At 42.0% G+C, this 21,449-nt stretch overlaps 1 protein-coding gene across 1 annotated transcript in view; it reads right to left on the bottom strand.

Moving 5' to 3' along the window:
• usp44 (ubiquitin specific peptidase 44) overlaps nucleotides 1-21,449 on the bottom strand; it is a 35,133-nt gene that overhangs the window by 12,321 nt on the left and 1,363 nt on the right. Inside the window, exons 2-5 of the mRNA XM_060902951.1 lie at nucleotides 13,371-13,628; nucleotides 10,727-11,707; nucleotides 2,875-3,132; nucleotides 2,590-2,785 (exon numbers count right to left, since the gene is read on the bottom strand). Coding sequence (XP_060758934.1) covers nucleotides 2,590-2,785; nucleotides 2,875-3,132; nucleotides 10,727-11,707; nucleotides 13,371-13,547 — 1,612 coding nt within the window. The 5' untranslated portion in view covers nucleotides 13,548-13,628. The remainder of the gene's footprint in view (nucleotides 1-2,589; nucleotides 2,786-2,874; nucleotides 3,133-10,726; nucleotides 11,708-13,370; nucleotides 13,629-21,449) is intronic.

Genomic DNA, 21,449 nt, shown 5'->3' with positions numbered 1-21,449 from the left:
CTTGTCGGTAAAAAACACCGCTGAATACTGCTGCACTCGTGTACAGAATGGATCAATTTCAACCGACGGACTACACGGCTCATTTTTCTAATGAACAGATAACTAGATATATGTCTAAAATAAACGATCTACAGATTTGTGACCCTTATGGCTTACCGGACGTAGTTTTCACAACCGTGTCAGTGGATATGGAACTGCCAGAGGTGGAATACCCGGACATGTATAATTACCTCATTAACTTTCCCTCGCTGTTCAGTGGTGAAGCACTGCATGCTTATAAATCTCTGGACAGTTATCTTTACAGAAATTCAGGATGTGTCAGCGACTCGGATGTGGCATCTTGTAAACAAGAAAATAATCCTCACTGGATGGGTAAGTCACTTAAGTATTGAGTATAGCACTGACCAGCCGATTATAGAATAGAATAAGGTAATTCCAGCTGTAATTCCAAATCGTCCGTCTTGTTTACCTGGCGTTGGAGAGATAGAGGCTTAGTAGTGGAGATTTGAGTGGCTGTTTTCTGAGCTTAGTCAACAGGCCGGCTCTGCAGCCTCGCTTTTGCTTCGTCTCCCGGCGCCACCTCCTTCGCTTTGCTTCCGATAACAATCCACGGAGACCCCGCTCGTCTCGCTATCTCGTCCGGAATATTGTGCATGCGATGGAAATCGCTACAAACCGTCATTTTCTCCTGGAAACCAATGTCCAGTAAGTCTATACGGTTATAGTGGATATTGAAGTCCGGTACAGACGAACAACACGCAAAAATACACACAAAAAACAAAAATTGTGCACAGGTAGGGAGAGCTTGTAGCCGCAGCCGTTGTAGTAGAATATAGTAGGGTTTTCCAGAAGAAAAGGTAGAAGTAGAACCAGAAATAGAAGTAGAAGGCGGAAATATGGCGTTTGACTGACAAGATGGCGTCTGTCACAATCTGGATCGGCTGTGACATCACATGCAAGTGCTCCATAGAGACCAGTGAAGCCATCTGGCTGCCATCTTACCACTCCCATCGCGTGTATTTGGTTTGTGCGTTAAAGCGTCGTATCCGATCAAATTTGCCCCAATAAAAGTATCTCCTGACTCTTCCCTCCCTTTCATTACCTCCTCTTATTTTCTCCACTTTACCCCCATTCCTTACGCATCTTTATAGCGCTCCCCTTCACGGTTATTGTTTTTTCCTTTTCCAGTTCAGTCTCTGATCGTTTTTTTGAACGTCTCTTTTACTCTGATAATTATTTCAACAGAGGTTATTTCAATCTTTTCTCTTTCATATATTTCTTCTATCTATCCATTATTCCAACACAAAGGCTGTACACAATACTTCCTTTCTAGTTGTTGAAACAGGATTATTTTCTCATGTTATCTGCCGTTGTCACTTCATTCTCACAGTATTTATTGATCACATGGTTCACTGTGACAATATTCATGCAGCTTGCGCCCAGTATGACCAATAAATACCATTAAGACCTGACTGTGAGAATGAAGTGAAAACGGCAAATCACATGAGAAAATAATCCTGTTTCGGCAACTGTCCTAAATATAATGGAAGTATTGTACAGCCTTTGTGTTGGAATAATAAACAGAAGAAATACATGAAAGAGAAAGATGCACTGTATGAGAGAAAAACTCAAATAATCTCAGTTGAAATAATTATAGGAGTAAAAGAGCCGTTGAAAAAGCAGAGACTGAACTGGAAAAGGAAAAAACAATAACAATGAAGCGGAGCACTATAAAGATATGTAAGGAATGGGGGCAAAGTGGAGAAAATAAGAGGAGGTAATGAAAGGGAACAAAAAAAAAAAGTCAGGAGATACTTTTATTGGGGCAAATTTTGATCGGATACGACGCTTTAACACAAAGCAAATACACGCGGCGCGAGTGGTAAGATGGTGGCCACATGGCTTCACTCTGACGAGCCGATGAGCTCTCCAGGTTTGAGATAGAGCTCAGTGGAAATAGCAGGAACACGTGATTGCACTGTAGGTGGAAGTAACACAGCTCTAATGCTGCAAAAAACAGATCTAAAATGGGAAAGAACTGTTGTGTGACTGACTGTACAAATAGATTTAACAAAAAAATCAGAGCGCTCTCTCTCTTTTTACAGACTGCAGAAAGATAAAGAAGAGAGAAGCAAATGGATGGAGTACAAATGTTCATAAGTTTAAGAAAAGGCCTATTTGTTATTCACGTTTCATTTTTAATAAAAGGAATATTTTTCGTTAATAAGCTGTTATATTTTACTCCAGCCTTTACAAATGTGGGTAAATTATTGGTGGTTAGGAAGAAAAATGGAAAGTTTTTAAGTTGATAAAGAATAGGAACATAAACGTTGCATTTTCTCTGGTAATAATTTTCTCCAGTTAAATAATTTTTCCCCAGAAATATCACAAATCATGAGTTGAAACGATGCAAATTGTGTACTGGGTGAATTGTTACATGCCTAGGTGTAAAACAGTTATTAAAAAAAAAAAAAGAGGGTTGGGAAATTAAGTCATCAAATGAGTTTTTTTTTTTTTTAAATTCCAACTCTGCACAAAGAAAGAAGCTAAATTCCCCCTATCCATCAAAATGAACCTTGTCAAACTCACTGTTGCAGTGGTCGCAGGCGTAAATGGCACCTTCTAAAGCCTCCGTCTCTGTAAACTTGGCCAGCATCTCCGTCAACCTACACGGCACCTGGACAGCGTCCTTACTGTTGCTGTGGTAACGCTCGGGGAACTCTAACGACAGATCCCAGAAGGGCTCCACCGTGTTGGAGCGATGATCACACGCCAAACACCTCACCTAGAAAGAGAGTGAGACAGATATACAGTATAGTGTAATATACACATTCGAGTAGAACTAACATGTGTGTGTGTGCACGTGCTCCTCACCTGGCTGAGTAGCTGACCGTGAAAGATGGTATTGACCACGCTGAGCACCTGTTTGATCAGGCGTCTCTGATTGGCCGGCATGGTGGCTGGTGTCAGAGTTCCCGTTCGCTCCAGCTCGTGTTGGACTTTGTCCAGGAGCTCGCAGAGGAACTCCTGCGCGTCCTGCTGCGCGTAGCCTCGAAACGCCGGGATCAACTGCCACACCGAATGCAGCATCGCAAACGGGGACACCAGAGCCCACTTTCCTGACCACATCACCTAAACACACACACAAAGATTAACACGAATAAAACATGAGTAAAAAAAATAAACTGTTGAGTTTTGTGGCTGGTTTAAAAAAAAAAAAAAAAAGTGTGCGTCTCTAAGATCCGTCAGCTATACACAGCACAGAGGCATCATACACGGGTTTTTTTTTTTAAATTGCTTTTGGCTTAATGGTAATGAAGAGTTTCTCAGGTTGTTGTCATGGTGACAACTTTGTCCACTGGTTCATGGTTCCGCAGCAGCAGCAGCATTTTTCGGTGCTGTTTAAGAGCAGACACGGACGCCGCAATGACAGCCATACTGCATTGGAAAAAAGTCTAAGAAAAGATCGAAAAGTGAGTGAAGGAAACGGATTTAGATTTAATAACAATGTAGTGATAAAGATGGGTTCCAGTCTCTGGCCGTGCGCACGTGTGTGTGTGGTTGGTGCTTTCTGCCTTACAGCACTCTTTACTGAAGCTCCATGATCAGTACATTCACGCAACAGTAGCTGATGGAAAGCCACAAGGACGTATTGACCATATTCTATAGCGCAACATGAATCATGTTTAATTATTCTATCCACGTTCACTGGATATGAGCAATCGCTCGCTCTGATTGGCTACTCTACTCCAGTGGCATGCAAAAGTTTGGGCACCCTTGCTGAAAATGTCTGTTACTGTGAATAGTTAAGTGAGCAGAAGATGAACTGATCACCAAAAGGCATAAAGGTAAAGACGAGACATTTCTTTTCAGCGTTTTCTGCAAGATTTGTGTATTATTTTTGTTTTGTACAATTGGAGAGTAAAAAACGAAAAGGAACACCATGCGAAAGTTTGGGCACCCCAATACATTTGAGTTCTCGGGTAACTTTTACCAAGGTTCCAGACCTTAAAGGGCATATTCTGGACCGATTTCGTTTTGTTTTTATATGAAAGAATGTCCCTTTACACACTCATCCAGAAGGGTAATTTTGCACAAGGCCATCTGTCTACAGCAGAAAAAAAAAAAATCGCGTCTGGAAAAATCCCAAGGGAGTCTGGAGCCAGATTCGTGACGTCACCTGCGGAAGCGCCAGCAGGCTGCGCGAGCTTTGCACGGTTTCAGTGCACAGCCTGTGTAGACCAAGCGCTCCCATTTCTCTCTCATTGTCCGGTCTTTTGGGAAACGATGAGTACTAATCCCATCAAGATTGGTGTTGCTACACCCTCCTACGATACATCTGTTAACCATTTTAATAATTACGCCATAAAGTTGAAGAAATTTGCAGAAAACCACCAGGTCGTTTCCTCATAAACAAACCAGCGCTGGCGTAGGATTCAGAGGGAGGCGTCCCGCACGCGACGTCACGAAAATCAATGCTGGGAAATCCAAATGCCAAGTTTTTTCAGAGGCGGACCAATTCGCCTCAAATGGCTTGAGTTCAACTGAATTTTTCTGGTATTGCGCAAGGTAAAAAAATTGCACAAAATGCAGAATGTGACAGATATTTGACCCAAGTTTAATATAAAATAGGAGAATTACACTGATCTTGCTCCTGAATTTACCCGTGATATGCACTTTAATTAGCTTATTGAGCTGTGGGTTGTTCAAATTCTTCATTAGGAAAGGTCAGATGATGCAGATTTCAAAGCTGTATAAATTCTCTGACTCCTCAAACTTGTCCCTAAAATCAACAGCCATGGGCTCCTCTAAGCAACTCCCTCGCATTCTGAATAATAAAATAATTGATGCTCACAAAGCAGGAGAAAGCTACAAGAACGTAGCAAAGTGTTAGCTTTGTGGTAGCTGTTTCCTCAGATTGTAATGTTATTAAGAAATGGCAGCTAACAGAAACAGTGGAGATCAAGGTGAGGTCTGGAAGATGAAGAAAACTTTCTGAAAGAACTGCTCGTTGGATTGCTAGAAAGGCAAATAAAAACCCGTTTGACTGCAAAAGACCTTCAGAAAGATTTAGCAGACCCTGGAGTGGTGGTGCACTGTTCTACTATGCAGCGACACCTGAACAAATATGACCTTCATGGAAGAGTCATCAGAAGAAAACCGTTCCTGCGTCCGAGCCACAAAATTCAGCGTCTGAAGTTTGCAAATGAACATCTAAATAAGCCTGATGCATTTTGGAAACAAGTCCTGTGGACTGATGAAATCAAAATAGAATGTTTTGGCCACAATGTGCAAAGGTATGTTTGGAGAAAAAGGGTGGCAAATTGCAGGAAAAGAACACCTCTCCAACTCTGAAGCAGGGTGTGGCTCGATCATGCTTTGGGGTTGTGTTGCAGCCAGGGGCACAGGGCACATTTCATTGGTCGAAGGAAGCATGGATTCGAATAAATACCAGCAAATTCTGGAAGCAAACGTCACACCATCTGTAAAAAAGTTGAAGTTAAAAAGAGAATGGGTCCTACAATAAGACAATGATCCAAAACACACCTCAAAATCTACAATGGAATACCTCAAGAGGCCCAAGCTGAAGGTTTTGCCCGGGCCCTCACAGTCCCCTGACCTAAACATCATTGAAAATCTGTGGATAGATCTCAAAAGAGCAGTGCATGCAAGACAGCTCAAGAAACTTGTAGAACTGGAAGCCTTTTGCAAGGATGAATGTGTGAAAATCCCCCAGGTAAGAACTGAAAGATTATTAGCCGGCTACAAAAAGTGTTTACAAGCTGCGATACTTGCCAAAGGGGGTGTTACTAGGTACTAACCATGCAGGGTGCCCAAACTTTTGCTTCAGGCCCTTTTCATTTTTTGGTATTTTATGCCTGTAAATGATGGAAATAAAAATGTAATCTTGCGGAAAATATTAAAGAAATGTGTCGTCTTTACCTTTATGCCTTTTGGTGATCAGTTCATCTTCTGCTCACTTAACTATTCACAGTAAACAGACAATTTTAATAAGGGTGCCCAAACTTTTGCATGCCACTGTACAAGGCTATCAGCTCATATACGGTGAGTAGAGAAAAACAAAACGGCAGAGCATGTTGCTGAACCAAGGACGAAATAAAAACTACTCAAAAACACCCCCCCACAAAAAGCTACAAAACATGGAATAAAAGTATTTGATGGTGGGGGTGTTGTGGCTCAGGTGGATAAGGTGCCATACCATAAATCCGGGGACCCGGGTTCGATTCCGACCCGAGGTCATTTCCCGATCCCTCCCCATCTCTCTCTCCCACTCATTTCTTGTCTCTACACTGTCCTATCCAATAAAGGTGAAAAAAGCCCAAAAAAAATCTTTAAAAAAAAAAAAATATTTGATGGTAAGAACTTTAACTTTTTTTTCCAAGAATTATAATTATTATTATCGCATTTTTCACAAATTGCTCCTGTCATTTCGCCGGTTTGTTTACATTCTTCATCTTTAAGCATTAAAACTTGTCGATTTTTTTTTAGACTGGTTCGAAAGCTCTAAGAAGTTTGAAAATTACAGAACTGAAATGTCCAAGAAAGAATTAAATAAACATCGAAAGCTGTTCTGTTCCTCGGCACGACAGCAAGACGGCACTTTCTACAAAAAAAAAAAACACCACCACTAAAAAGTCAATTCGTGCAGCCACTGATAACTTAAGATGTCTGCCGAAGCAGATATGATTTTGTCGGATGTTTTGTGCAAAGGTTTTATTTATCTAATTTACAAAAAATAAAAATGCTCCGTTTCTCAAAATCCAGTGAATGTGGATAGAATAAAACGGTTATTCCACTCAGTCTCGTCGTACACGGCTTATAGCCGACTATCAGCTCATGTACGACTCGATTTCGTGGAATAATTATTTATTATTCTATCCACATTCACTGGATAGGAGCAATCGGGCACTCTGGTTGGCTACTCTACTACTAGGCTATCAGCTCGTATACCATGAGTCAGGAAAAACAAAATGGCGGCGCGTGTTGCTGAACCAACCGAGGATGTATGTGGCAGCGGGGGCGTGGCCAAGCAGCAGTCTGTGAATGGAGGGCGGGGTCAGGGAAGGTAAGTGGCTAGGTCATTACACCTGATGTCAATTTGTGTGTGTGTGTGTGTGTGTGTGTGTGTTGCAGGGATGGAGTATAAAGGGAGGGGGAGAGGAGAGAAGAGGATTTTCACTCCCTGACCACAACATACGTGTGCGTGTGTGAATGAATGAATGAGGCCAGCCTTAAAAAAAAATCCGTTTCCTGTCCACCGGGTGGGCAAAAAAAATTTCAGTCGGGAGGGAGGGATTTATTTATTTTTATTTATTATATATGGATGGATGATAAATCGCAATGCTGTGTTTGCTTTTTCTTTCAGTACTTTATTACAAAAGCAGACACATTTAATAAAATGACAGTTTAATCAACTGAAACTTGTACAAAAACTTTAAGTTAGCATTTTAAATGCTGACTGCAACATTTGCAAAACCTTTACAAAAGGTACTTAAAATGTCCGACACACGGACTTTTTGTAGTTCTAAATCGAGCGTTAGGCCGAGTTCGGATGAAATTACACTATTAAAATGATCACTGAATGATTTGTTTTTCTGAATCTTTACTATTTTGTTGTTCGCTAGAATACCATTTTGCGATTTCACACTTAAGCAAATGTTTGAAAACTCCGGATCTCCTTCCTTCATGGTGGCTGCCATTTTTTTGTGCCGCACGGCGCATGCGCAGAGCTGATTCGACAGGGATTTCCACAAGCGCCGGCCACACAATTAAGTCCAGGCGGCTACTTTAATGACTATTTTTGTAGCCCACAGGCTCTAAATATTAATTTTCAATTTTAATAAAATTAAATGTTTATCTAACGGACTGACAATAATGTCAAACTGAACCGTTGATCAAGGGAGAGTAATTCATCTGCGCCCCGACATGCGGTGTGCGTGCGCACTCAGCTGCGTGAACGTGTCATGCACCGAAAATAAGAGATTTACAAGCCAGGAACGCCTCATGATGCAATACGCAAGAAAAGAAAGAAGATTTACTGCCATTTTACTTTGTATTTGAGTAAAGTGAATAAATAAATGGTCTGTGGAAAATACATTTAATCCTGGGAACTGCGTGCACAGGAGTTTATTTTGTGTTTACTCCCCCCCGGCTACTTATTTGTCATGGCTGGCTAGTATGAGCCTTAGTGAAAAGCCCTGGGAATGCGGAAACGTCAAGTTCGATTTTAGATTTACGAACCCGAAAAAAAATGTCGAAAAACCGGCGTTAAAAAAAATATTTCACCCGCACAAACGGCACTCACCCGGCCGGTGGACCGGAAACAGAACATTTTTTAATAATGGCCTGAATGAATGAAAGAAAGAAAGCAAGCTGAAAAGCTCAATAAAGTGCGTGTGTGAACACGAACTCTCGCCTGCTGTGCTTCTGTGCTCCACCCACATTGGGGATTACTACAATGAAATTAAAACTCTACTTGAAAATAAAACCCCAAAAAATACAAAAAAAAACCCCAGCAAAATATGGAATAAAAAGTATGATGGTAAGAACGTTTTTTTTTTTTCAAGAATTATCGCATGTTTCATAAATTGCTTCTGTCATTTCGCCGGTTGTTTACATTGTAAGCGGAAATTATTTTGCCGGACGTTTTGTATTAAGTTTTTATTTCTCGAATTCACAAAAAATACAATTAAAAATGCTCCGTTTCTGGGGGCGTCATGGCTCAGGTGGATAAGGCGCCATACCATAAATCCGGGTGACCCGGGTTCGATTCCGGCCTGAGGTCATTTCCCGATCCCTCCCTGTCTCTCCACTGTCCTATCCAATAAAGGTGCAAAAAGCCCCCCCCAAAAAAAATCTTTTAAAAAAAAAAATGCTCCGTTTCTCAAAATCCAGTGAATGTGGATAGAATAAAACAGTTATTCCACTCAATCTCGTCGTACACGGCTTATAGCCGACTATAGGCCTCTGCATGCTCTTGCGACAAGGCTTTCGCAGATAGCTTTTCGCAGACAGTTGTAATTTATTGTTGAGCGGGGATAATAGGCGTGCGCGATGTTACTCACCGGCACAACGCAAGGGGGCGAGAAGTCACTAGGAGTAGTTGGTGGGTGTGGTTAATGGAGTGTTTATCCTCCGGTTACTTATAATGACTAGAACTTTTTTATAATGACTAGAACTGGAGTCGTATAGATGTCCGTACTTCTTCACTTCCTCAATCAACCGCTCTTCATGCTGCTCCATCTTCGCTCGTGTTTTTAAAAATGCCGGTCGTGAAAACAAAACAAACCGGGAAAGTAGGGAAGCGGAAGTGCGTGTACAGCGGGTAGAGTGGACCAATCAGAGCCCTCTTGTCTGCGAGGCTTCTGCGGTGGTCACAATTTTTGGGAGGTGCGCGCAGAGCGTCAGCGAAGGTGGGGGGGCTACGCAGACACTGTCTGCGAGGACTGGGTTGTCAGCATAAATTGGCCTTATCAGCTCATGTACGACTTGATTTCGTGGAATAATTATTTATTATTCTATCCACATTCACTGGATAGGAGCAATCGGGCACTCTGGTTGGCTCCTCTACTACTAGGCTATCAGCTCGTATACCATGAGTCGAGAAAAACAAAATGGCGGCGCGTGTTGCTGAACCAACCGGGGATGAAAGTAAAACTCTACTTGAAAACAAAACCCCAAAAAATAGAAAAAAAAAAAGCAGCAAAATATGGAATAAAAAGTATTTGATGGTAAGAACGTTTTTTTTTTTCCAAGAATTATCACGTTTCACAAATTGCTCCTGTCATTTCGCCGGTTGTTTACATTCTAAGCGGAAATTATTTTGTCGGACGTTTTGTATTAAGTTTTTATTTATCGAATTTGCAAAAAATAAAATTAAAAATGCTTCGTTTCTCAAAATCCAGTGAATGTGGATAGAATAAAACAGTTATTCCACTCAATCTCATCATACACGGCTTATAGCTCATACACGACTCGATTTTGTGGAATAACTTAAATATTCTACAGCAAACCCACATTCATTCATAATGTGATTTGCGTTAGGATTCAAAATCACAATTTCTGAAACTTCTTCTCATCTCATCTCATTATCTGTAGCCGCTTTATCCTTCTACAGGGTCGCAGGCAAGCTGGAGCCTATCCCAGCTGACTACGGGCGAAAGGCGGGGTACACCCTGGACAAGTCGCCAGGTCATCACAGGGCTGACACATAGACACAGACAACCATTCACACTCACATTCACACCTACGGTCAATTTAGAGCCACCAGTTAACCTAACCTGCATGTCTTTGGACTGTGGGGGAAACCGGAGCACCCGGAGGAAACCCACGCGGACACGGGGAGAACATGCAAACTCCGCACAGAAAGGCCCTCGCCGGCCCCGGGGCTCGAACCCAGGACCTTCTTGCTGTGAGGCGACAGCGCTAACCACTACACCACCGTGCCGCCTCTGAAACTTCTTGTTAAAAAAAAAATGGTATTGTGCATGCGTGTGTGTGTATTCATAATACTCGGAAAATTATAATCACATCAGTAAAGCCTTGATTAACTATATTGATATCTGGCTAATTTCTGACCATATAAAATAACACCACATGGATCTGATCAGTGATGTGTATTTAGCTTCCTAAAAGCAGCTTTAGTGAAATCAACTGATCCCTCTGATTTTTTTTTTTAAAAACAGCACATCGCCGTGTGATCTACCTGGAACAGCGTGTGCAGCTCATGGCAGAGTGAGATGTGTTTGGAGCTGGGCTCTTTGGGCTGAATGAGCTCCATGCTGCGTGAGCGTGAGGCGCCCCCGCTAAGCCCTGATCCCTGCCCGGCGGTTTTGGGCTGGCTGGCATGCTGAACCGAGAGCCCCAGCTTTCGGCTAACGGCGGACGCTAGGAGCTCCAGGGCCTGGTTCAGATCCAGTCTCAGAAAACACTCCCGAAACACATGCAGGTGACTCAGAACCTGCAGTATGGAGTTCATGTAGCACGTGTTGCCAAGATTCCTTAAACCAGTCACGCCTGGTGTAACCGTGGGCCGCCTCTTAATGGGGGAGTCTCCGGTTTGGGTAGGCGGAGCCTGAGTCTGTTTGGTCTTGGCAGAAGTGCCTGGCCTTCTCGGAGGCGTTTTGTCTGTTCGAGTCCGAACGTTCGAGGGTGGAGCTGGTTTGTGTTGGGCTTGTTTCCTTTCTGTTAAGGACGCGGCAGCTGCTGCTTTCTGGCTGTGCTTCCGGATTCGGCTGCTCTTCCGTGGCGGCGCGCTCTCCAGCTCTTCCCGGCGCTGCCGTTTAAGTGTTCGTCTCTTCTCCCGGATCTCCCTTCTGCGCTCCTCCTCTTCCTCGCGCTGTCGCTCCTCCTCCAGGAACCTCCTGCCACGCTCTGTGCGGCCGAACCAGGCGCGGAACACGCGGCCCATGAGTGCTCGCCGTCGATGCCACAGTGCTGTAAACATGCGGTCTTCTGCACGCAGCTGCAGTTCCTGTGCGTTTCCATGCTCCAGCTGGGCTGTGCCGGAGCGGAGGGTTCGCCCGCTGCGTGTTGTCACCTCGTAGCGTTGGCTCTTGATGGCACCCAGTGTGCCGCGCAGCAGCTTCAGGTCTCCTGTGGCGTTGTCATTCAACACGTAGTCGTCACACAGGTAGCAGAACACATACAGTTCGTTTACCTCCAAGGCCAGAGGGTGGCGCTGCTCCTACAGGAAAAAAACAAGTACACAACAAGTGTGAAAAAAAATAACGTGAATAAGAACAATATTTAATGGTGAAACTATTTGGTGTAATTCATCAGCTTCTTGGTGCTCACGTCGTGGATTTAGCTGATTTAGTTGAAAAACAGCCTTTAAAGAAATCTGTCTCTATAGAGGACTTTCACATGACATCATCACGACTGAGGGTTTGTTTATGCAGCCATGTTGCCTGGTGAGCTTTGTGATTCCCAGCGACCGGCACAAGTGTATGCAAGCGAGTGGAAGCCAAATTCAGTAAACATCTACAGATAAACTTGTAGAATTTACATCTAAAAGAACAATGCCAGAGACTTGTAGTGCTTTTGGATGTAATAACAGATGTGGAGATGAGCCTGGTTGAACTTATCACTGCTTCCCAGAGAACCCAGAAAGATGAGAAAAATGGCGAGCTGCAGTTAAACAGGAAGACTGGATGATAAAACATTCCCGTGTACGTGGAGAACATTTTAAATCAGGTTCGTGTGAAAGTTCTGTGCAGTGTTAAAATGTAGATCTGGATGTGGGCTTTGGACACGATATATTTTATGAGACCTAATGCTTGGCTCGACTAGCAGCGTGTTTGTTATGTACTGATAATGTAGACACCATAAAACATGCTAGATCTAGGCCCTGGCTTATTTATTGCAATTAGAAGTCCACATCTGCGCTTACCTTTGTCATAATAAGGTATTTTTCTTTATCAGGAATTTCCCGTAACATTCCTGCATGCATGAAGCCTGCCTTGAAATATTGGTCAGCATCTGTACTTTTGTGTGCCTTTAGCATCTCCGGTGTATTTTGAAGTCTCAAATACTAAATAGTTCAGGATGTCGTAATGTCCCAAATCCGGTAGCTGGTTTGCTGAACACTTTAAGTGGAAGAAATACATTTGTGGGTAAATTAAGAAGAAGCAGCCTTTATCTTTGTCACATTCCTCCTCTGCATTTAACCCACGCACACATGCACACAGAGCATGCATACAGTGGGCAGAATAAATAAATATATTTGTGGGTACATTATACGGATCTGATCTGCCTGCTTGTTTCAGCTTTTGGATGTAACACGATCTGCTGGTATAAAATTTTTTTTTATCATTTCAGAGAGATTGTACTGACTGCAGTCCTGTCAGTTTTCTTCATTACCTGTCATAGCTACGGTTCCTTGTTTGCCCGGCAATATGGCAGACGCTGCGTGTGGTAAACAAAAATCTGTGATGTCAGTGAAAGTCCTTGATACACTATAATACTTAAGTCAAGGGTTTTCAAACCTTTACAGCCGGTGAGCCATGACACCATATGGTCACCAGAGTGTACAAACTGTACATCATTTTATACACCAAAACAACTTGCCACTTGACATGTGGTTTATGACGACAATCGTGACAACAGTGGAAAGTTTGAACGGTCCTTGTCCACGTGTAACATCGCCAAACTGCACCGTGATGTATGAACTTTCCAGAAGGGACATGAAACCGCCAGGGAAACCTGATGTACAGGAACATTTCTCTCTCCAACAACGTATACATAATACACAGGTGAGTGTGTGTGAGTGAATGATGCTGCTTGCACTCACTGTCACTGTTTCTACATGCACGTTTATCGTCCAACATCAGCTCGAAAGCAAGCCTTACCTTGAAGTGCTGTAGCGCGTGCTCCTCGATGTAGCGTCCACAGGCCACGTGCGAGCAGCTGAGGCACGCCCACACCGACTCTGTGGTGTTGCAGTCTACGCAGTGCCATTTCTGCGGATTCAGGATCGAGTGGTCCTGTGCGAGCCTCAGTCGACCCACGTGCTTACACTTGTCCATCACAGTTGCTCACACACACTTCACATGACCGTGGTGAAGGCAGTCAGCCGTACAACTACCTCCTGCCAGGGCATGCTTCATCTGAAGGGGTGGATGGAAACATGGGTCAGCAAAAGTTCCAGATTTAATCTCCGGGTCGAAGTTCAAACACTACGAGACGTGAAGTTAATGACGGACATTATCCTAAACCTGTTCACATGATGTGCGCTCTCCGTTACGAGGACAAAGTTTTAATGACGTTATTCCATATCGAGCCCCATATAAACATTGGTGCGTCAGTGTTTTTAGCTCACTGTGGAGAAAACCAGCTACACCAGAGCCAAGATCAGTGCTCAGACTTTAAAACCCTTTCTAAACAGAATTACAATAAATTGCATTACAATACACAAAGCCATAACATTATAAACCCTGACTAAACAACTTGTGCTTATCTACGACATTAATGGCAGTCTGACTGTCCGGGACAACCAAATGTTTGATCTGGACAAGTCAAATCCTCATCTGCCTGTTTTACTTAATTTATAAAATCAAGTAAAAATTATCAATAATTCAAACAATCATCATAACTATACCAGCTTTTTTGATAAACTTTGTTAATCCTTTTCTTTCATTGAACTAGGACATAAAATGAAATAGTAATAAAAAGGTTATGGTCAGGAAGCATGAAAACTTTTGTTGCCTGTCCGACTGGATTGAAAAGTTAAAATCGAGCCCTGATCTACGACCAGCCAAATACAGAGCTATTCGATCGATTCGATCTCGATACACAATAATTCAGAGACGTGTATTGTCGATACTTTTACGTTAAAAAAAAAAAAAATGCAGCTGATTGGTTCACTTTTTGTCCCAATTGTTTCATTTTGCTTTTCTTCTCCTTCGAACACATTCTTAGCAAACCTAAATATCATGGTACTGTTGATGGCTGCTACGTGAAAACAAGAAAATCTACATCTAGTTTTCCCAAAGAATCCAAAATCCTGCAATCAAAACACCTGGCAGAGTTATAAAACACAGAGCATTTTTTTTTTCTTGAAGTGCAGGAGAAAGGAGAATATTACAACCTGAGAGAAACCACAAGCTGTTGATAGAAGAAGAGTTTGGAGGCAGATAACAGAGCAAATGGCAGGCATTCAAGTAATTTGAGGATATTCGGACTGCAATAAGGGTGTATTCAGACCAGGATAGTTCGATAGTTCACTTGCTTTGGTCCGGACCAAATGTTTTTTTTTATTTTTTCATTTTGGTGCGGTTCGCTTTCACACTGTACATTTTAGTAAGCGGACCAAAATCTGTCAACAAAGCCACGCGCCCTGAGGTCGTTCAGCTATTGGTCAGAGACGACACGCGCACAAAGCGTTATGTTCAAAAGTAGTCATGGAGGCTTTCCGTGCTGTTATTCTTTTTAATGTCATCAAAGCTATATGTTTTTTCCAGTTTTTACTGTTTTCACAATTGTGCGATTACTATGCTGTTGTACAAGTAATTTATCAACGACGACGACAAAGGGCAAGGCGGCTACGGAGGATAGCGCTGATGAGCGCACATCATGTTGTGACAGTTCTGGCTCTTCACACAATAGATGAATTTCTTTTTTGCGTCGCTAGTACCGCCACTTTTTGAAAGAATGTCCCTGATTTTAATGTAGGTCTGACGGAGTTTCTTCACTTTTAGCCGACATTGTTCTGGGGAGCGCGTGAACCCCTTCTCCTTCATTTTCTCACTGAATACAGCAAACACATCGGCATTTTTGTGTGTTCTCTCCAAAAGCTCAGATATGTGGACATCTGCCCATATATCCACAAGGGTACGCGTTTCTTCCTCGGCCCACGTTTGCCCCCTACTCATTTTTTGTACTCTGTAGTCTAGCCTACCACTGGTCTGAATGACTGAACGACTGTTGTAAGGTTCCCTTGACAACCGAAACAGTGTTTGCACTTTGCGGTGGAGTGTCAAGACTCTGTTTCCCATAATGCTCGACAAACGACGGAAGCTCCCGAGGTACAAAAAAGCAAAACTGTCGGATTAGGTCCTGTCTGCTTTCACACGTCCAAAAGATCCGCACCAGGGTTCCTTTGGTCCGGACGAGTCCGACCTTGCAGCTCGGTCTCGGTCCGCTTGTTTGGTCCAGACCAGAGTTTGGTGGTTTGTATTCAGACCAACCCAAAAGGTCCGGACCAAAGGAAATTTGGTTCGTTTGGTCCGGACCAAACAACGTAGGTGTGAATACACCATAAGAGGGCGAGTTGCAAACTTTAAAAACTTAATTTTGTTTCCGGTCAATATTAATATCAAATTTTCCACCATTTTGGGGGCGCCGTGGCTCAGGTGGATAAGGCGCCACACCATAAATCCGGGGATCCGGGTTCGATTCCGACCCGAGGTCATTTCCCGATCCCTCCCCGTCTCTCTCCCTCTCCTGCTCATTTCCTGTCTCTACACTGTCCTATCCAATAAAGGTGAAAAAAGCCCAAAAAAACTTAAAAAAAAAAAATTTCCACCATTGTTATGAAAGCAAAGTCTTTACAGGTGTTCATGTACATTTTATGTTTGCGTTTTATTCAGTCGGTACTAAGGGTATGTAAACTTTTGCAATCAACCCTAGCTATAATGAGGACACATGTCAAAATCAAATCACTTGAACCGAGGATAATACTAAAGCTGTGCACCAAATTTCATCCAAATCCGTTCACTACTTTTTGAGTTACGTTGGGAAGAGACAAACAAATCTCAGATCCACGTACATATCCGGATTAGCATCAAAATCTAATGAAGCTCATGGCTCACCTTTCCTCAAAACTTCATCAAAATCCGTTCACTACTTTTTGAGTTACGTTGGGAACAGACACAACAAAGTTGGCTGAGGTAAATATTATTACCTTTAAAGCTGGCTTTAAATACGAAACCATTGCCCATTATGAAGCAATTATTTTTGCGGACGAGTTGAGATCGGTGGTCTTCGAAAACAAAATCTGAATGCTGATTTAGTGCCACTACAACCTAGTCTGGCTAACGCGACTTCAAAGCTCTGCGAGCATTTGGTCTGGCAAAGATATTAAGCCCAACCGTTTCCCAAAGCGCGTGGTTGACCCGCCTCCCTGAAATGCCTCAGTTTGCTACTGGTCGAAGCCAGAAAAGGCTGTGACGAAGCTTAAACCAATCACATCACTCTTTCCTCTGACGTATGTGACGCGACGGAAACTGCTTGAGTAACAGGAAGAAGATAAATACCTCCAGGGCTGCTCTTTGCTCCGTTTTCAATGAGAACTTCCCGTTGAATGCTTTCAATACAGCATCTACCACTGTGTCAAAGGCTTGCTGCTGCTCCATGTTCGTAATGTTTCTAGTGAATGAAGCGCTTCCGGCATAGATTCTGTAAACAATCTATGGCTTCCGGTCGCAGTTCTACTACGTCACTGCCTTGAACACGCCTCTACCCAGGGCTGTTGGAGATGCTCAAAGTTGATTGGCTCCCGATTTTTCGGGAGCTTGGAAGAGCTGGAGATAGCTTGCCTTGCCAGACTAAGCTCGCAACAGGCCCTCGTGTTGCGTCACGCTTAGGATGGGCGGGCCCAGGCTAACTGCAACCAAAGCTGGTTGAGGACAAAATTCAGGCGATGTTGCAAATTTCTGATTTAAAAGGTTTCGTTATGAGATTACACCACACTCACAAGACAGCTACAAATACACTAGTGGTAATAGTGAACATAAACAAAACATGCTAATCAACATCAACAACAACAAAAAAAATCCTTATTACCTCACGCTCACTTTAAAGTCTATTTTTAACTGCGCTGAGCAGAACGCTGCAATTTCCTCTAATTACAGGTCTATCGTTAGAGGATCTTCATTATATACTCTGACATGCGGAACACATGGCATGTCTCCAATCTGTTTCTGAATTCGACCAGGAATTCATTACTGGCATTATTTCATCCAGTGTGACAAGTAATCATCTTAAAAACTACTGCGAGTAGCACTCCGGGATCTTTAGGTAGTAACTAATGCACTAATCAGTAGTCAGTCATGTGTGTGCTATGTTTTATATTTTAATAGAGACACCTATATACCTCCAGTGGTGCTTGAAAGTTTGTGAACCCTTTCGAATTTTCTACATTTCTGCATAAATATGACCTAAAACATCATCAGATTTTCACACAAGTCCTAAAAGTAGATAAAGAGAACCCAGTTAAACAAATGAGACAAAAATATTATACTTGGTCATTTATTTATTGAGGAAAATGATCCAGTATTACATATCTGTGAGTGGCAAAAGTATGTGAATCTCTAGGATTAGCAGTTAATTTGAAGGTGAAATTAGAGTCAGGTGTTTTCAATCAATGGGATGACAATCAGGTGTGAGTGGGCACCCTGTTTTATTTAAAGAACAGGGATCTATCAAAGTCTGATCTTCACAACACATGTTTGTGGAAGTGTATCATGGCACGAACAAAGGAGATTTCTGAGGACCTCAGAAAAAGCGTTGTTGATGCTCATCAGGCTGGAAAAGGTTACAAAACCATCTCTAAAGAGTTTGGACTCCACCAATCCACAGACAGATAGATTGTGAACAAATGGAGGAAATTCATGACCATTGTTACCCTCCCCAGGAGTGGTCGACCAACAAAGATCACTCCAAGAGCAAGGTGTGTAATAGTCAGCGAGGTCACAAAGGACCCCAGGGTAACTTCTAAGCAACTGAAGGCCTCTCTCACACTGGCTAACGTTAATGTTCATGAGTCCACCATCAGGAGAACACTGAACAACAATGGTGTGCATGACAGGGTTGCAAGGAGAAAGCCACTGCTCTCCAAAAAGAACATTGCTGCTCGTTTGCAGTTTGCTAAAGATCACGTGGACAAGCCAGAAGGCCATTGGAAAAATGTTTTGTGGACGGATGAGACCAAAATAAAACTTTCTGGTTGAAATGAGAAGCGTTATGTTTGGAGAAAGGAAAACACTGCATTCCAGCATAAGAACCTTATCCCATCTGTGAAACATGGTGGTGGTAGTATCATGGTTTGGGCCTGTTTTGCTGCATCTGGGCCAGGACGGCTTGCCATCATTGACGGAACAATGAATTCTGAATTATACCAGCAAATTCTAAAGGAAAATGTCAGGACATCTGTCCATGAACTGAATCTCAAGAGAAGGTGGGTCATGCAGCAAGACAACGACCCTAAGCACACAAGTCGTTCTACCAAAGAATGGTTAAAGAAGAATAAAGTGAATGTTTTGCAATGGCCAAGTCAAAGTCCTGACCTTAATCCAATGGAAATGTTGTGGAAAGACCTGAAGCGAGCAGTTCGTGTGAGGAAACCCACCAACATCCCAGAGTTGAAGCTGTTCTGTACGGAGGAATGGGCTAAAATTCCTCCAAGCCGGTGTGCAGGACTGATCAACAGTTACCGCAAACATTTAGCTGCAGTTATTGCTGTACAAGGGGGTCACACCAGATACTGAAAGCAAAGCTTCACATACTTTTGCCACTCACAGATATGTAATATTGGATCATTTTCCTCAATAAATAAATGACCAAGTATAATATTTTTGTCTCATTTGTTTAACTGGGTTCTCTTTATCTACTTTTAGGACTTGTGTGAAAATCTGATGTTGTTTTAGGTCATATTTATGCAGAAATATAGAAAATTCTAAACGGTTCACAAACTTTCAAACACCACTGTACCAGTGCATATATTTTAATCGAGTCACTATTGTATATTATAATTGCCTGATATTGTATTTCACATTGTAAATAATTGTAATTATCCTATTCATTATAATTTTGTATTTTATTTTGTATCGGGGTGCCTGGGAGAACAGCTCAGCTGAAGTGTGTCCCCTGTATCAATAAAGCTCATTATTATTGCTGTTCTAACTAACGAAGCTCAGCTCACAAGTACTGCACTGGTAAACTACTTGAATCATGAATTCAGCTTGATTTTGATATGATTGTTGTGGCAGACATATTTCCAGCATCAGACTGTCAGAATGAGAACATCAGGAACGATAAACAGGGCTTGTAGTGTGACGTAATCAAAGAACAGCAACATGAAATAATGGCTGTACTACGACGTCCTGACAAAGTCTAGCATGTCAGAATTTTTTTGTATTTTCTCGCAAAGTTTGACAATTCCTACGATGTGCTGCTTGGATGACAATTTCTTGACCCTCCTCCCCGACGACACACAAGGACATGGGCGATTTGTAATGTTGCCCGTCTCCTGACCGAGAATTTCGGCACCGTGACTGTCTAATCTGATACAGTGACCATCATAAAGGACAAAAATATTGCGTGATCTGATGGCAGCAGAACTAGACTAGAGGTAACATTAAAAGCTTGTAATGATAGACACAGTGGCTAAATCCATCATGACAAGAAACTTCCTGTACAAGTGTATAACCAATGAGGTTGTGCTAATAATTAACTTGGTATACCGCTTGTTAATTAGTTACCAAGATAACTACTGATAAATCGTAGACTTCATATCAAAGCTGTAATTAATTTCCTGGTTACACCGTTGCACTTTTTGACCAGATAGGACACAGTAATAGAAGCGAGTTGTTTATAAATCACACAATCTGTTACCCAGATGATGATGGTTTTCTTTTTGAGTCAGGGTTTCATCCTCATCACAGTCACCTCAGGCTTGCTGATTAGGGATAAAATTTTTAAATGTTTAAATTTCAGCTTTTATTTGTTTCGCGCTTTTAATATAATAGACACTAATAGAAATAAAACTGACCTGACGTTTGGGAAAGTGTGGATGTTGATGTGTTTATATATCATTTTTTATCTTCATTCTGACAAACCGACATGCGAGTTATTTATCAGCTCCCCCTTCCTGCGCTGGGATTGGCCAGGGATTCATACTCACTGGCGGTTTAGCCAATGACGGTGTGGGGTGGGCTGGGCTTTGTCAGCATAAAGGTTCAAACAAATTAACAGCAATTGAGCGTCATTTAAACTATCTCAAGTTTTGCAGGTTAAATCAAAGCTTTAAGCCGTGGTTGCTCGTTCACTGTGTGCATTTCCATGCACAAATAAACCGGTGTTTTATGATTGAAATGAAAAAATTATATACATATGTACGAGAAACTCTGTGGTAAGGAATTGAGGGAGTGACCGAACACTGCACAAAAGCGTGTTTATAGTACAAGTTTGGCGTTATTATTATTATTATTATTATTATTGAGACTGAGCTGATGCCATGTATACAATCCTGTACTCTTTCTGTCATCAACAAACATCAGGGGCTGAAAAAACCTGGCATCAATCAATCAATAAATAAATGTTATTAGTGATGATAATAATAATTTCTGTGCACAAATAAACCGGTGTTTCATGATCTGAAACAAAAAGAAAAGGCAAAAAATATGTGCATGAGAAACTCTGTGGTAAGGAATTGAGGGAGCGACTGAACGCTGCACGAAAGTGTGTTTATAGTATAAGTTTGGCGTCATTATTATGATTATTATTATTGAGACTGAGTTGATGCCATGCATATAATCCTGTACGCTTTCTGTCATCAACAAACATCAGGGGCTGAAAAAACCTGGCATCAATCAATCAATAAATGTTATTAGTGATAATAATAATAATATATAAATAAACCGCTGTTTCATGACCTGAAACAAAAAGAAAAGGGAAAAAATATGTACATGAGAAACTGTGTGGTAAGGAATTGAAGGAGAGACTGAACGCTGCACGAAAGTGTGTTTATGGTATAAGTTTGTCATCATTATGATTATTATTATTGAGACGGAGTTGATGCCATGTATACAATCTTGTACTCTTTCTGTCATCAGCAAACATCAGGGGCTGAAAAAACCTGGCATCAATCAATCAATAAATAAATGTTATTAGTAATAATAATAATAATAATTATTATTATTATTATTATT

This window comes from Neoarius graeffei, chromosome 21 (assembly GCF_027579695.1).
Source record: "Neoarius graeffei isolate fNeoGra1 chromosome 21, fNeoGra1.pri, whole genome shotgun sequence".
In the NCBI taxonomy this organism is placed as follows: Eukaryota; Metazoa; Chordata; class Actinopteri; order Siluriformes; family Ariidae; genus Neoarius; species Neoarius graeffei.
The sequence above is the reverse complement of the archived record's forward strand: the minus strand, read 5'-3'. Positions and strand labels throughout refer to the sequence as shown.